At 39.1% G+C, this 15,863-nt stretch overlaps 1 protein-coding gene across 3 annotated transcripts; it reads right to left on the reverse strand.

Moving 5' to 3' along the window:
* Positions 1–3,312: 3,312 nt before the first annotated feature.
* On the reverse strand, positions 3,313–15,277 carry atxn1b (ataxin 1b). Of its 3 annotated transcripts, none has more exons than XM_060870909.1 (3): positions 15,124–15,277; positions 7,985–10,129; positions 3,313–7,536 (listed from the first exon to the last, which is right to left on the reverse strand). In XM_060870909.1, the coding sequence occupies exons 2-3, from the start codon at positions 9,902–9,904 to the stop codon at positions 6,988–6,990; spliced, it is 2,469 nt and encodes an 822-aa protein (XP_060726892.1). In that variant the 5' UTR covers positions 9,905–10,129; positions 15,124–15,277; the 3' UTR covers positions 3,313–6,987. The 3 variants fall into 3 exon arrangements, with proteins under 3 accessions (XP_060726892.1, XP_060726891.1, XP_060726890.1); XM_060870908.1 differs by lacking the exon at positions 15,124–15,277 and adding an exon at positions 11,857–12,064; XM_060870907.1 differs by lacking the exon at positions 15,124–15,277 and adding an exon at positions 11,679–12,064.
* Between the last annotated feature and the right edge of the window lie 586 nt (positions 15,278–15,863).

Below are 15,863 nucleotides of genomic sequence, written 5' to 3' on the forward strand. Positions count from 1 at the left end.
CTCAAGGGGCTGAAGCTTAAAAACAAAGAAATAAGACAATAACCTCTATGTAGAAGTGTATCTCAGTCTAAGTCACATCACTTAAAGGACTCACTGCTGCCGAGGGTGGCATCACACTCACATGAACATCATGGAGATACGTGGGACTGCTGTGGCAGGAGCACTTAGAAACCATTGAGACATCTTTTGTACTGCTGCTGTCACGGTCAGTTGAATTATTCAATATTCAATGTCTTCGACAGAAAGGAAATTTTGTTAATTCAATAACAAATAAAAAAAGACTTGACCATAAAATGTATTGTTAAAGAAGCTAAATGATATTAATCACACTCTCTGGTGTCACCCATTCTATTCTATTCTATTCTATTCTATTCTATTCTATTCTATTTATTTGTATAGCACTTTTAACAATTTCCCATCGTCTCAAAGCAGCTTTACAGAAGTTTGGAAACAGAAGAGAGATCAAAGAAATAAATATATAATAAGAAGAAGAAGAAAAAAAGGAAAATATTAATTAATTAATATATATAAGTCTAAAATTAATTTAAAAAAGATTAACTTTAAAAAAAATTTAAATTTAAAATACTATATATTTATCCCTATCCCTAATGAGCAAGCCGGAGGCGACGGAGGCAAGGAAAAAACTCCCTGAGATGATATGAGGAAGAAACCTTGAGAGGAACCAGATTTAAACTATACACAGTTTTAAAACATGTGTCGAGCTGTTAAACAGAACAGTTGTCAGTATATGGCCATTGGACAGTCGTCATTCATTCATTAGAAGAATTGGTGACAATAATAATGCAACTGTTGGTGAGTCATAGTCTCAGTGGTTAAGCCCCTCATCTCTTTCAACCCTAACACCTCCACTGGTCTATTTGTCTCTAACCTGGGATGTGGTAGCTCAGTGCTTAAGGTGTTGGGCTACTGATCGAATGGGTTCGAACCCCAGGCTCCACCAAGCTGCCACTGCTGGGCCCCTGAGCAAGGCCCTTAACCCTCAGTTGCTCAGTTGTAAGTCACTCTGGATAAGGGTGTCTGCTAAATTCCGTAAATGTAAATGTAACCTCACCTACAGTGAATGAAAGTACAGTATACATTGTTGGCTACAGGAGGCAGAACTGAGACTCCTTCTCAGGGTTGGTCTCTGTGACAGGATGAGCAGCACAGAAATTCAGGAGAACCTCAGAGAACCTCAATATTCAACTGGAGAAGATCCAGAGTGAGTAACTTACAAGCACACCCCGTGTAGGATCTCTATATCTGCTGGATTATCCTCATTAAAAGGTCTTTGAAAAGGTTAGAACTTATGACTGAGAATGCAAACGTGGTTGAACAAGTAGTATTTGATGCTACACAGTGTTCACTGCTCAGCTGCTCGTTCATTCAGTGTGTGTATAACTGGTTATACAGTAAGCCTTATAATAAACAGCTTGTGTGCTAGCTTGTGTTCCGATATATTAGTCTGATCAGTTTTCAATACAATGCACCCATGTGTTACTGAAATGAGACAAGAATTGGTGTATTCATACGTTCTCTTCATTAGATAACTTTATAGGTTTAGCATCTTAGAAGGAAAATACTTCATTTGAAATTGTGCAGATTTTGTCACATCAAATATTTAAAAGGCAGATACGCCCCCTTGTGGCTGAAACGTTTAATTTATTTCTGTTATACATGTTAAAGCTAAAAATGTTATTTGTAGTTAATGTCTACATGCAGCATTTCAAGAGAATAAAAAAGGCAAATAAAACTTGCACAGAATTTTATTAGATTATACAGGGACATTAAATGGATACTGTACAACAAGTCATTTCTAAATCAGACATAAAAAAAAAAAATCAGGAGTCCCACATTTCTCTATATTTCCTTCAAATCAAATCATAGACTATTTATTAAAAAAAAAAAATAAAGGAAAAAAATAAACTCAAGCACCACCAAATGAAAGAGAGCACTAAATCCACTGAACAGTCTTGGATGCATCATTTACAACGATACACCACAACAACATCTGAGGTTTAATTCTTTCTTATTTGCTTTTTGTTAGTTACAAAATAAATAGGTCAGAAAAACAAGATTTTTTTTTTACACAGCTACACAAGTCACACAAATAGTAATAGTTTACCACATTGCTTTTATTTCGGAAATTAAAAAAAATCCCCTTTTTTATGTTTTGAGGTTTTACACAGAACTGAAGGATCTACCCTCAGTACATTGTAATCAAAATCCAGTAAAATCGATGGTTTGGTAATAAAATGAATAAATATAGATATTATAAAGATATAACAGTTGCCCAAAGGATGTTTTGTCCAGCAGGAGGTGATAGTGAGTAGGTCTGAGTGAACCAGTGAGAGCTCTGGTGAAGGCAGGATGAGTGTCATGTCCTGCTGATGACTTGTCCAGCTGTCTGACTCCACATGTCTAATGGACAGCTTTCTGTCTCCTGCTCTTACTGTGACATGGTGCTATTGCTTGAGGCTTTTCCTGGTCATTGCAAGCATCACAAAGTTAAATCATGTGTCCAGTCAAAGTTTTTGTACATTTTTCAACAGCTATTATGAGTCCTTCTGGATGTGTAACATGGACACATCAGTTGTTGTCAGAAAGGCAAAAGTGGACATCGCAGTGTCTGTATGATGTCTTTTATTAGATACTAATGTAAGTCCTTCGACCAGTCTCTTCACCTGAGCCTTAATTATGCTGATTTGTGGTGAAAAGTCGACACTCTTGCTTCGATCTGAGTACTTCAGCATCGTTTTTGAAGGTCAAAACAAATTCCTTCTGATTATCTGGAATCTCGATATGAAATCTTTGCTGGAATGTAAAATCACTGCTGAAATGATTAATGGATACAGCTTCATTGTCAGGTCTTTTCATGCAAGCTTTACAAAGAAGGAATTACACACAAATATTATACACAAATATATACTTAAAAATGATTACTTCAAATAATAAAAACAAAATAAAACAAAGCTCCATGTTAGTAATAAAGTGGCATGCCCTGTGGGTGTGCACTGAATTGCTGTTGGACAGGCTGAAGTGTGGAATATTGATAGTTTTACAAACATTTACAGTAGTACACTGAGACCAGAGTAGGATTAGTGAAGTCACTAATAAAGAGGATAATAGATACAGTTCACACAATCACCATGAAATTAAATATCTCGGCCCGTACAGTTAATAAAAGAGAAAAACACATAGAAGAGACTAAAGACAGACGTGGATGTAGCTGGCTTCTATTCTAATGTCATAGCACCAATCCTTTAACTGCAATAACAAGGAAAAGTGACGTTATGTTCCATTGGTTAGGAATGTGTTTAATGGTAGTTTCAGAATTATAAGACACTTGAACTACACATGACCATATAATGACCATTTCTGCCTTAAACACTGTGTTAATCTTTCTCTCTCTCTCTCTCTCTCTCTCTCTCTCTCTCTCTCTCTCTCTCTCTCTCTCTCTCTCTCTCTCTCTCACACACTCTCTCTCTCTCTCTCTCTCTCACACACACACATACACACACACACAGATTTTAGAAAGTGCGTAAACTCTCCCCGATATGTGCAATCATGCATTGCTTTCTCAGACTCCCGTTATAACAGAAACAAAAACACACAGCATCACACACACACTTACACCCACATTTACACACAAACGTGGATGACATTTCGGTTTACTCGCACATCCTTTTTGGAGAGATTACCAACCCATAATTAGTGAGGAGTGCACCAGATAAAAAAAATTATAATAAAGACGAATCACAGAGATAATGCAAAGACATACATTCTGTAAACCTACTTTAATATTTCTACTTGTGCAAATAGCAAAAAATCTGAATTACTGGTATACAAAGTATAGCTTTGTCATCATAGTAGGGCCCTCTTGAATGAAACAGCCAGTAAAATTGTGTGTGTTTGTGTACATTGTGCCTTTGTGGCAGACAACACACCCAGCTAAGTCCAGCTGAGTATGTAGTTACTAAAAATAAAATAAGAGATGCTTAAACATCAATCCTTTTGGTAACTATGTGGTTGACCCACTACACAGTACACTATATAAGAAAAAACACAAGTTTTATTATTTCATCTAAATTACACACATCACACTCAAGCTGATGACCTCTCAGTGACCTTTTCTCTGAACTCTTACACTTCCTGTAGGTGATATTGGGCTATTTAAACCAGTAAAAGAGCCCCAAACAGTACAATAGCCACAAACACTCTACTATAAGATCCACAAAAAATAATGTAATGCTTTTGTTTATAATAAAGTGAAGAATGAATACATGCACAAATCGTATACATTAGACTCTGAGTCATATACTGTATATCCAGCTGTTAATAATCCTAATAGTTAAGTGTTAAAATCCTGTTAACTTACTGTTATGATCAAAACCATGAATTATAGCATTAATAAAGATGACTTTGATATTAAGAATAAAGATATTAAAGATATTATTAATCATTTTGTACACAATGTGTGTTAACCGAAATTTCAGATAATTTGAGATAAACTTTGGACCTTTTGCAGCTTACAAAAACAAATTCAAGTCACTTTATTGACATGATGCAGGATAAAACTGTTTGCTTTATACCACAGCGGACAATGATGACGATATGTATGAGGGTAAATCTAGAAAACAGTAAGATTTTTCCTTAAAGGAATCTACATAGCTGTTGCAGTACAGAGTTGCAGTACAGCTGTTGCAGAGGTTATATAGAAAAATAATACACTTTTGTGACAACTTTTGCAATAAACAATGCAAAAAAAAGTTTTACTCATGAATTACAGGTGCTGGAGAACAAAATTGGGTCTTAAACTTACATGGTAGTCTATAATTTGGGATAATCTTCAAAGTTACACACACACACTCACACACACACACACACACACACACACTCACACACACACGCACACACTCACACACACACGCACACACTCACACTCACACACACACACACACACACACACACACACACACACACACACCCTTCAGTCTGTAAATAATCATATCTAATTCTGCAGGATAAGGCATGACAATAACTAACTGACAATATGTAAACATCTGACTAATACCATAATTAAAATTTGTTCATTTATGAACAATATGTGGCTGTTATAATGTAAAAACTTGAGCTAATGATTTAGTGCATGAATTAACAAATTATTAGGAAAGCATTAATACACATAATAACATTGTGCTTATTTGTGGACATTATAGTCAAGTGGGATGTTCATGCACTAATACCTGAATTAATACTTAAACTTAAACTAAGGATGAGTTAAAGCCAGGTACTAATCACACACTACAAAGAACTAACCTTAACTACGACTTAACAGTCTTATGAAATGTGTGAATGACAACAACCTTAAGAATCGTCTGTTAGTTAGTGTATCAATTATGATATAAAGGTAAAGTAAATGAAACACGCTCATTCAGACTCACGTCATACGTAGTTAAGGTTAACTCTTCCATAGTATGGGATTAGTACCTGGCTTTAACTCATCATTAGTTCATGTTCATGTAAATATTAGTTCACTTATTAGTGTAGGATTATTTATGGACTGTTATTGTAAAGTGTTACAGTAAGGTGTTAAACAGGATCCCTAGAGAGAGTCATTACCCCAATGGAAATGGAATATATTGTTAAGTGTTATCAATGTATTCCTAAACAGAATATATTGTATATACACAATATATTACACAATTGTGTGTAATTTTGTACACAGAAATCCAGTTGCTTAAATTCCAACCCCACTAGAACTTTAATAACGCAATGCTTTTACGGACCCCAACTCAATTTCAAACGGATTTAAAAAAAAAACAACAAAAAAACATCAGCGTGATGGGTTGTAATTTGTTTTAAATGGGATTAAAACACACAGGACAGCTAACATTATTCTAAAATCGACGTTGTGCAAATGGCTGTTGCCTAGGCAACAAAGCAGAGGTGAGCGTTTTAATCATCCATTGCCTTCAGTAAAGTGCTAATATTCAAAGGCTGAGTGAGAATTCACCTGCACATATCCAACGTATGAACATGAACATGGATTTTGGACGTGGTTTTAAAGAGCCCAGATTCTGAACAGAACCTGAAACAGCCTTGTGTCATGTTTGAGGTATGTAAATAATCATAATATTGCATATCTAGAACATTTAGACTAATTAAATTCTGGTGTATTTCATTAAAATATTGGTAAAAAATATGTATAATCCTTAACATTCAGTGTTAAAGTCCAGTTTTGTCCCCAATAATCGGACCACATTTGGTTAACAAAATTCACTCATCGTAATATCACACCTAGGACTCCTATTCAATCCTGCTCAATCAGGAACAGACAGAATGGTCATTGTTAATTGACAGTTTTATATCTATTTTTTTATGGTAGTTGTTTTTCACGCTAATTATATTAGCAATATTTATCATAACCGATATAGATTATCTTAATAAAGTATAAAGCAGATCTTAGCAACATACCTTTAAATAATATTTCTGGGGAAAATCTGTCACAGCAGGTCACACTATTTACCAATCTCTCCAGCCTACTGGTCTATAAGTGTTTGACTCATTGATTATGACTGACATACAATTATGCTACAATTTACATGAACATAGAACAAAGTGTCAAAAACAGAAAATGGCAGATTTAACTACAAAAATAAGTACCCCACATATTCATGTGTATGCCCCATGACAAACACCAAAAATTATTTGTTTATTTTATTAGAAAAACATATCCTGTAAATACTGTGAGGCAAAAGTAGCTCCTGTTACAGTAACTAAAATAAGACATGAGAAGGAAACCATAATAATCCTGTTATTCTTGTACGTCTGCATATTTTGCCCAGTGAAGAACTTACATAGTTTGGAACAGCTGTCACCAGCCAACGCCTCAAGTTACTGAATAAACCACAATAATCCTTGGTATAGAAGATTCTTTGCTTATAATATCAAAGCCTCCTCGGTTTTGGTGGCTAACACGATACCTCAGGTGCCCATGCTAGACCTTCCCTCAATGCTGACCTTTAACTCCTGTGAAAGGAAGAAAGGTTGAGGCAGAGTTCCAGGGTGGTCATTCTCCTGTGACTTCCCTACCTCTCCTTTCTCTGGGGCGGACCACCTTCTCTTGCGACTCCCTGCACCATGAACCTTCCCCTCTCCATTTTTTGAGATGATCGCACTGTTACCAGAGTTAGTACTCTTAAGATTAAGACCATCAATCTTTTGTTCCCCTTCTAATCCAAAAATGTTCTGATCTCTCTGGTCTTCCCTCAGAGTTTGTGGCTCTCCAGTCTGTCCACTGGTCTTGGCTGATTTATGATGAACGTTATTAAGATTCTTCACAGGACCAAACGTTTGGTCTTTTTGTAATGCACCATTCCTCAGACTCTTCAAGGTGAGGGAGATGCAGACATCACCAACAGATAATTTGGCACATGACAGAGCCAGTAACTGGGTAGTGCGGTCTGGGCAGCAGGATGACCATCCCTGACCAAACACGAAGAAAGGGTACTCTACCAGAACTTCCACACATACCTACAGAGAAGGAAAATATGAGCTGGACCTACAGTAAGTACATGTTTAAAAACTGGCTATCTAACAGTCATGTATGAAATTAAGACATATAGCTTATTTTCAAGTCACGAGGACAATTCTATTATTGCGTAAAAAAAAAAAAAAACAATACTTTTTATGTCAGGAGAGTTCGTTATAACTCTGGTATTAAAACTACACAGTGTAAGTAGTTTTGTGATAGTTTCGTTTAGACCAAGTACCAAGTTTAAGTACATCAAGGTTTCACAATTTAGTTCACTGGCACACATGTCACAACACCATATAGCTGCAGTGAAAAAGTAAAAATGTGATCCAGGAAGGGTCAAGTTTCAAACAAAAAGTGTGCCTGCTTTCAACACAAAGAGGTAGCCTAATAAGTAATTATAATGTGATGGCTGGAAAAAAAATTGTACAAAGTATTACAACTCACCTGTGCTTTGTGTTCACCGACTGAGAACTGTATGATAACTGCATCAGGTGTTCTGCTTGAGTCTATCCGTTCAACTGTGCTTGAGTCAATTTTTAGTTCTGTGCTCACTTCTGCACTTTGTAGGAAGTCCTCTGTCCTTAGGTCTTCCACCCGCTTAAGCTCTCCATCTGCCAGCTGGATGATAGAGCCCTTCATGAAGTATGGTGGCAGGGCTGATGACTGAGTTAGGGGTGCATTCTGTGGGCTTGCGGGTGTTGGAGGGAGCACAGGAGCTGGAGGTGCTACTACTCCTGCTGAAAGCACAGGAAGTTGCACCTGTGTAGAATTTTGTACACCAGCAGCAGCATGATGTTCCTCAGGCCCTGTGACCTCTTTGCCATTTGGTAAGATGGAGGTTGTAACAGTAGGTGTTGCTGCAGTGATGTAGGCCTGAGGCAGACCTGTGGCACCTGTCGGTACGTTGGTAGCAGAAATGCTGGGGATGAAGCAACGAGTAACCTCTGACTCAGTAGACGTGTTGACGTTACTAGCGCTCACAGGAATGAGGAGGGAGGGACTGCCTGAGATCACTAAATGCTGTGGAAGGTTGCTATGGTAACTGGCTACAGCCTGCTGGGGTGCCCCAGATGTACTAGTAATGTATCCAATAATAGGCAGCTGTGTGCTTGAGAAAAGATTTGTAGAAAGCTCCTGTGTAGGGGCGGATGGAGATGTATGCAGGAGAGTGTGAGGGGGGAGAGATGGAGCAAGAGATGCTGTCATGCTGTCTGATGATGGGAGAGAAATGGAGGAAACTCTAGAGACTGGCTTCCCCAATGAAAGTCTTGTTCGATCAACTCGGGCCAGAGATGTGTGCTCTTTATCCGGGGTACTCTGAAGCTCCGTGCTATTATTGGCCATCAGGTGGTTGCTTGATACCAGCATAACTGATGTCTGAAGTCCTGCACTATCATGAGCAGCATAGTCAGCAGGGAGCAAGACTTGAGTTTGGGCTGGGAGAGCCAGGTTCTGAATCTGCCTTTGGCCATCATCACTTTCTGGTTTGTTAGAAATTCCCTTCACAATGCTGGTGGTGTGTTTGACCACTGTGACCTCTCCCAGAGCACCATTTTGCAGATCTCTGCTTTGGGGTTCAGGTTGTTTTGTGATGAGTCCATCAGTATAATGCACAAGAACCCCATGTGATGGAGCAAGGGTCAAGCCATGAGGGGCAAGAACTGTTGAATGAGTGTGAAGCTGAAGGGGTACTTGTGAAGGTGGGGAAATGACTGGCAAGCCAACTGGGGTGCCCTCTACCTGAATGCACTGGCTGGTAGTGTGAGCTACACTAGGTAGGGATGAAATCACATGCTGCTTCTGTGGGTTTCCGTTAGAAGCTTGTGGAATGACAGCTGTGGTAGCATAAACCTCCTGGGTGGGTCTACGTGACTGGGTCGGACTTGCTGCAGCTGGCACTATCTGGGAGGAGAAATAACTGGTGTAGGGTCCAATGATTTGTAAATTATGTGGCAGCTGGGTGGGCTGGATGGATCCTGCTGCTTGAGAAAGGTTGGAGGAGAGGACAGCCGGGTTGGCTGTTATTGTGGTTCCAGAGAGACCTCCTGCAGGTGTTGAGCTTGTATATGATGACAAAGCGCTATTGGAGGTAGAGGTGGAAAATGGATACTCTGTCACTATAGTGAGAGCTTTGGTTGATGGTGATGGGCTGCTAACTTCAGTACTGTTGCTATGTGATGGAACTAGATTGGGAACAGTGGCCATGTTAGCCATGCTGGCTACACTAGCAAGCCATGCCAGGTTCTCACCACTTTGGCTCTCATTCACAGTTGATGCTACCAGCACTTGCCGCTCCTCAAGTGCAAGGATCTCTCTCTTCTTTGGAGGCAGGCACTCATTACTACGCTCCTGGTTGGACTTCATTTTCTTTCACTCTTTGATTCCTATGTGCCACTACACTGGATCGGTTTGGGCTTGTTTTTTAGTTGGTATTCTCTGACAGAAAGCCCATTATTCTAAAAAGTGTTGTCTTTTTATATCTTGTGTTATGGTGCAACTCAAATTAGTCACTGGTGCTTCTTGCTGTTACTGAAGTCCTCATGTGGAATCGTCTGGAATTGTCTCCCATACTGCTGTACCTTGCTGTACCTTGATCAGAAAAAGAATCACAAAATAATAAACCCTCACTTTGAACCTGACGACCTAATGTACCTCCTCTTCAGCCTCCCCAGACAAAAAAGTAACACTAAACACGGTGATTCTCGTTGAATATTACAAATACATAAACAAAGCAGGAGCCAAGAACTGCTGAAATCTTTCTTTCTCTACACACAGCCAGATGCTATAAACACTAATCATTTTAACAATAATGATGAACACACAACATGCATACAGCAAGCAGCTAATTACTTCAGCACCAACACAAATAAGCATATGTACTATGTGTGAATGTTTAACACATTACTATGTTATGCTCATTATGGTCATTTATGGCAGTTTTCAACATTATTAAATAAATAATTTATTTTATGGAAGCAAATTAACTTCTTCTGTTTTTATAAACATATTGTTATATTGTTGTGTCTTACCTAGATGTTAACTGCATTGACTTAAACTCTATCTTGCTCACCCGATTACTTCTCTCTCTCTCTCTCTCTCTCTCTCTCTCTCTCTCTCTCTCTCTCTCCCTATCTCTCTTTCTCTCTCTTACACACACAAACACACATATGTTCACACATATAAATACACATGCATAGGCTGGTCACCAAGTCAAAGAGATTAGCACTGCAGTATCACTTCAGCTCTGACTACATCAGACATCACACACTGCTGCCCTGTTGCAGATAGCTTGCCCAGGCCCCCATCGTAACTCCTTCACACCTCCCTGTAGTTCTTAGCATGCTCGCACACACACACACACACACACACACACACACACACACACACACACACACACACACACACACACACACACACGCTGCTTTCAAAATCAAATTAATGAATACATAGGGACAAGCCAAAGGCCAAAGCACAGTTTTAACTATGCTAATTCATATGCAAATTTATTATTTTGCCACACAACACAAAATAAATTAACCATTCGGTGTTTACCTGATTTTTCAATTACAGTTACTCCATACATTTAATTTACATTGAAGATCTAACACTGTTACAGTCACAGGGCCCTAAAACATGATGTCATCCCCAAAAAAGCAGACAAAGTGGAATCAAGTGCTACGTTTCTGTATGACCCCAACCACTTTCAAATGCAACACTGCAAAGAAAAGTGTTAATAATAATCATGGAGTTTGCTATGTTTTGCCAGACAATGCCCTTAAGCAACTATTCTCTGCACATTGCCACCCTTTCATAAAGGAACCTGCCCCTTTAAGAGGCGGGCTGGGGAGTCCTAAGCTAGACATGAATCCAAACAGTGCTGTTGCTGCTTTACAATGAATACAGACTGCTATTCTGAACATATTCAATCTCTCTCTCTCTCTCTCTCTCTCTCTCTCTCTCTCTCTCTCTGAGTGAGGAAAGTATCACAGCATTGCACAATGCACGCATTCTGCAAAATGCACACAAATGTAAAATATGAAAATGTATCTAATCGTTCCATGGGCTACACTAGAGCTCGAGTAAAACTAGGCAACACTATAAGGTGTCATGATGAAGATTCCTTTGTCAGGAGCCTTACCTCTGGATAGTGGAGAAAACAGCTCCCTCACTCTGACTCGCTCTCGCTCTCTCTCTCTCTCCCGCCTTGCACGGTGTAGCATACAAGTGCAAATAAACCTATTCCTCACCATCCATCCTTTATCCGCCTTTAACACAGATACAAAGTCAGATCCACAATCCTCTCGTCATATATTCACCTCCATGTCCCCTTGCTCTCCTTCCTCTCCTCTTGCCTCTGCTTCCCCTCTCCTCCCTTCTGCAGTGGCCCTGGAGGAGTAAGCATAAAGGAAGTCCCCTTGTCTGGGCTGTCTCACTTGAAGCCCTTGCGTACAAGAGATACGGAGTATGTTATGCAAGGCAAACACAGTGCCTCACTCCCAATCTCTCTCTCTCTCTCTCTCTCTCTCTCGCTCTCTCTTACTCACTCACTCTACACACACACGCACACACACGTACGCACACACATGCTCAGTGCACTACTGAATGCAGCTCCTCCTCCCCCAGTCAGCCTCAGCAGCCTCATCAGGTATTCATTCAAAAAACACACTCCACTTGGCACAACGCCCAAGCTACACACACTGGGAGGGAGGGAGGAAAAAAGGAAAAGGGAGATGGAGAATTACGCAGGGAAGGCGGAGGCAAAGGCAAGAAGCCTAGTACTCACAGAAGGCTGAGCACAAATACATGCTCTCTGTAAAGGATTACACGTACCCATGTACACTCAACATCACTACAGTTTTTCTTTTGTATTTGTGGCCTGATTAAGCTCGTGGCCTCTCGAGCTCCTATACTACAGTCAGGTTTGATGTTACTACATAAATCAGCTCCGAAACAAATTCCATTTGCATGCCGCTGTGCTCTGAGGACTGTCCTGGTTTAACCTCTTATGCACCTGCTGTTAGGGAGCTACCATGTCACCACACTAGGCCCTTTCACTGGCATCACATGTAGTCATTTTTATCTCTCACACACACACACACACGCACGCACGCACACACACACACACACACACACACACACACACACACACACACACACACACACACAGCTCAAACCAACCCTGAAACTCTCATGAAGATTAAACACTCGTACACAGAGAGTTTAACGAATGGTGAACCATATCCTGGCTCTAAAATAAAACTCATTTAATAGTTCTAAAAGATATCCGCAAGACTTCCAACAAAAAAATCGGGTGCTAATTTGATACTTTGTGCTGTACTTCGGTTATTCCTGGGACAAGTTAGTGGTCCTGTGTGCCACACACGGGGACGCTACTAACACAGTTACAATGATGAATAGAAGAAACATCTAGTTGTTATGCAGAAAAACAATTTCAGTCATATGTGGTTTCACTGTTCGCTCCTAGCAAAGCTGCTTTTGAGAGGAGTTTAGAGATGAGAGCACAAGAGAACTAGAGAGAATTAAGTGCTAAGATAACGCTGCATCACTCTTTAGATAGAAATGACACAGGGGCTGATTCCCACTGGCACCACTTTCTGCAGGCAGTCACATGGCATTGTGCAGATTGAAGACAACTCAGAATTTAATTACAAAATAGATCTCGAAAAACCACTGAAGATTGCATTTAAAGATTAATATCATTCAGGATGGATTTCTCCATTTTTCTCTGTATTTTTCTATTATCCTTCTTCCTCGTATAACTCACAATGACAAGGTTTAAGTAGTGCCTTTATTGTATTCTATGCTATATAACACTATTATGTAAAATGTTATAAACTCTTAAATACATATTTTTCAAAAAAAAAAAGAAGGAGGGATTAACACATGGTTTAATTGATTAAGTTGATCAGTTGTGTCTTGGAAAAGAAAACTCTGAGCTGTTCAGGGCAGTTAACAATGCTGGTCAAGAGGATTCATAACATATAACATCAGTAACATCGGTGTTATATGTATGTTAAACATGAACAGGATATTAGCAATGTCTAGTATTAGCCTATATGGTTAAACCATCCTTTTTGGGTAAGACATGCCCAGGACTGAGATTGATCTGAAGGAGGAGAAACCTTACGACACAGACATGACAGCTACAGTAAAACCTTTGAAGGTTAGCAAGAAGATAAGCAGGGACTTTATTGATCCCGTAAGAGACCTGAAAGCAAACAATGCATTGAGTAAGAAAAGTTGTCAATCGTATGATACAACTTGGTAAATAGTAAATATGTAGAACTGATACAAAAACGTAGTTGAGATGGCAGGAACAGTAGACAGACACTGCAGGGATCTGAACCTTCTGTAACACAAAGTGGCAATGGGCCACTAAAAGTAGCACAACTGCTTCCACTGAGTCACTACAACCTTTTAGCGCATTCAGTGATAGAGGTGGTTTAATCAATGCAAGCAAGTTGTGGCAGCTCATTGGTTACAGCTTAAAGTTGCAGATTAGAAAGTTCCAGCAGTACTGTACCAACCTTCTGCAGTTGGATCCTGTGCCAGATTCAACAGCCAAATGAACAAATGTACTGGATTATTTTTTACTATGTAAGATTTTATGGTACACTGCTGTAAATAAGTTGTTTATTGTACTTCATTGGTGACCTTGTGTTCCAGTAAATGACTGTAAAATTAACAATCAGCTTTTTTACAGTGGTGTACTAGACTCTCTGGAAACAGACTGTTAAAGCTGTTATTGTTATTATGGTTGCACCTAAGGAACCACCAGGGTCAGTGTGTGATAAACTGAACCCAGACAGAGGGAGTGTGTGACAATCTGTGCTTTCAGCTTCAAGGGCTCAGTGCCTAAAGCCTACAAAGCCATGCTGAGTGACAACCTTTGATAGCTCCAATCTTCCTAATAGAAGGAGGGTTTTGGCAGAGTTGCTACGTTACTCTGTCTGGAGAGGATATTGTACCCAAGCAGTCACTGGGGCGGGAAGGTGAGTTTCTCTCTCTCTCTCTCTCTCTCTCTCTCTCTCTCTCTCTCTCTCTCTCTCTCTCTCACTCTGTGTGTGTGTGTGTGTGTGTGTGTGTGTGTGTGTGTGTGTGAGACCCTGCTTTCACAAAACAGTGCTTCATTAAACTAGAGATTTTCACAAGTGCATTCTCATGTTTGTACTTGTAGAGAAACAAAAATCTAACAATGCATTTTACTGACTTTTCAGTGTAACAGCATTTAAATATTTAAATGGCATTTAAAGCACTCTAGCAGATAATATTCGTCATTGACCTGTGTTGACCACACACATAGGGTTAAAAGACAAATGAAGCCACGTGATTTAGGGATGGTGCACATATGGTCTGCTATTTAGAGCTGTTTAAATATATAAATCATTTATGAGAGTCTGTATTCAGTGTTTGTACCCACAGGCAATGACAAGCAAATGCATACCTGGCAAAGACTTAACAAAAAGCACACACTCATCAGTTAGCATGAACACATACAGTATGAGCTCCTGCTTAAATATACAAACATAACTGCACACACAAAGCACCATGCATGTACTTACTGTGGTGCCACCAGATGTGGTGCTTTCCAGTAAAAAAACAGCTTGTCCTCACATGGTTCTTTCTCACCACCTGTTATTCACACCACACTGTGTCAAATAGTGCCTTACACAATTCATGTAAAAACCCAGAGACATGTCCTTACATGTTCAGACATGTAGGTCGAAGGCTGAGAAGGCTTGGGCCTGAGCAGCGTGTGGACAAAACTCAAGCATAATGAATGTGGAAGGAGGGGAAAGATTTGATTGGCTACTTTTATACAAACTTTATTTTTAAAGTTATAATTAGAAATAGTTATAATAAATAATTAAAAATTTTAATTAGAATGTCCTTAATACAGCCATCTCTCAAAGAACATTCAACCTAGGGTTAATTTGGACAGACAGACAGACAGACAGATAGATAGATAGATAGATAGATAGATAGATAGATAGATAGATAGATAGATAGATAGATAGATAGATAGATAGATAGAATTTATTGATAAATAATTTGGGAATAATCATTTGAAATTCTTGTGTTTTAGCAGAATGGTCAGTAACAAGATACAACACACACACACACACAAATAAAATATCTATCTATCTATCTATCTATCTATCTATCTATCTATCTATCTATCTATCTATCTATCTATCTATCTATCTATCTTGGTGAAGGTTGAAGAAGCTAAACAAACTGAAATATTTTTAGAAGTGTATAATAATTTACTAAAAAGTGTATATAAAAGTTGAACTGCATA

This window comes from Tachysurus vachellii, chromosome 5, assembly GCF_030014155.1.
Source record: "Tachysurus vachellii isolate PV-2020 chromosome 5, HZAU_Pvac_v1, whole genome shotgun sequence".
NCBI classification, from domain to species: domain Eukaryota; kingdom Metazoa; phylum Chordata; class Actinopteri; order Siluriformes; family Bagridae; genus Tachysurus; species Tachysurus vachellii.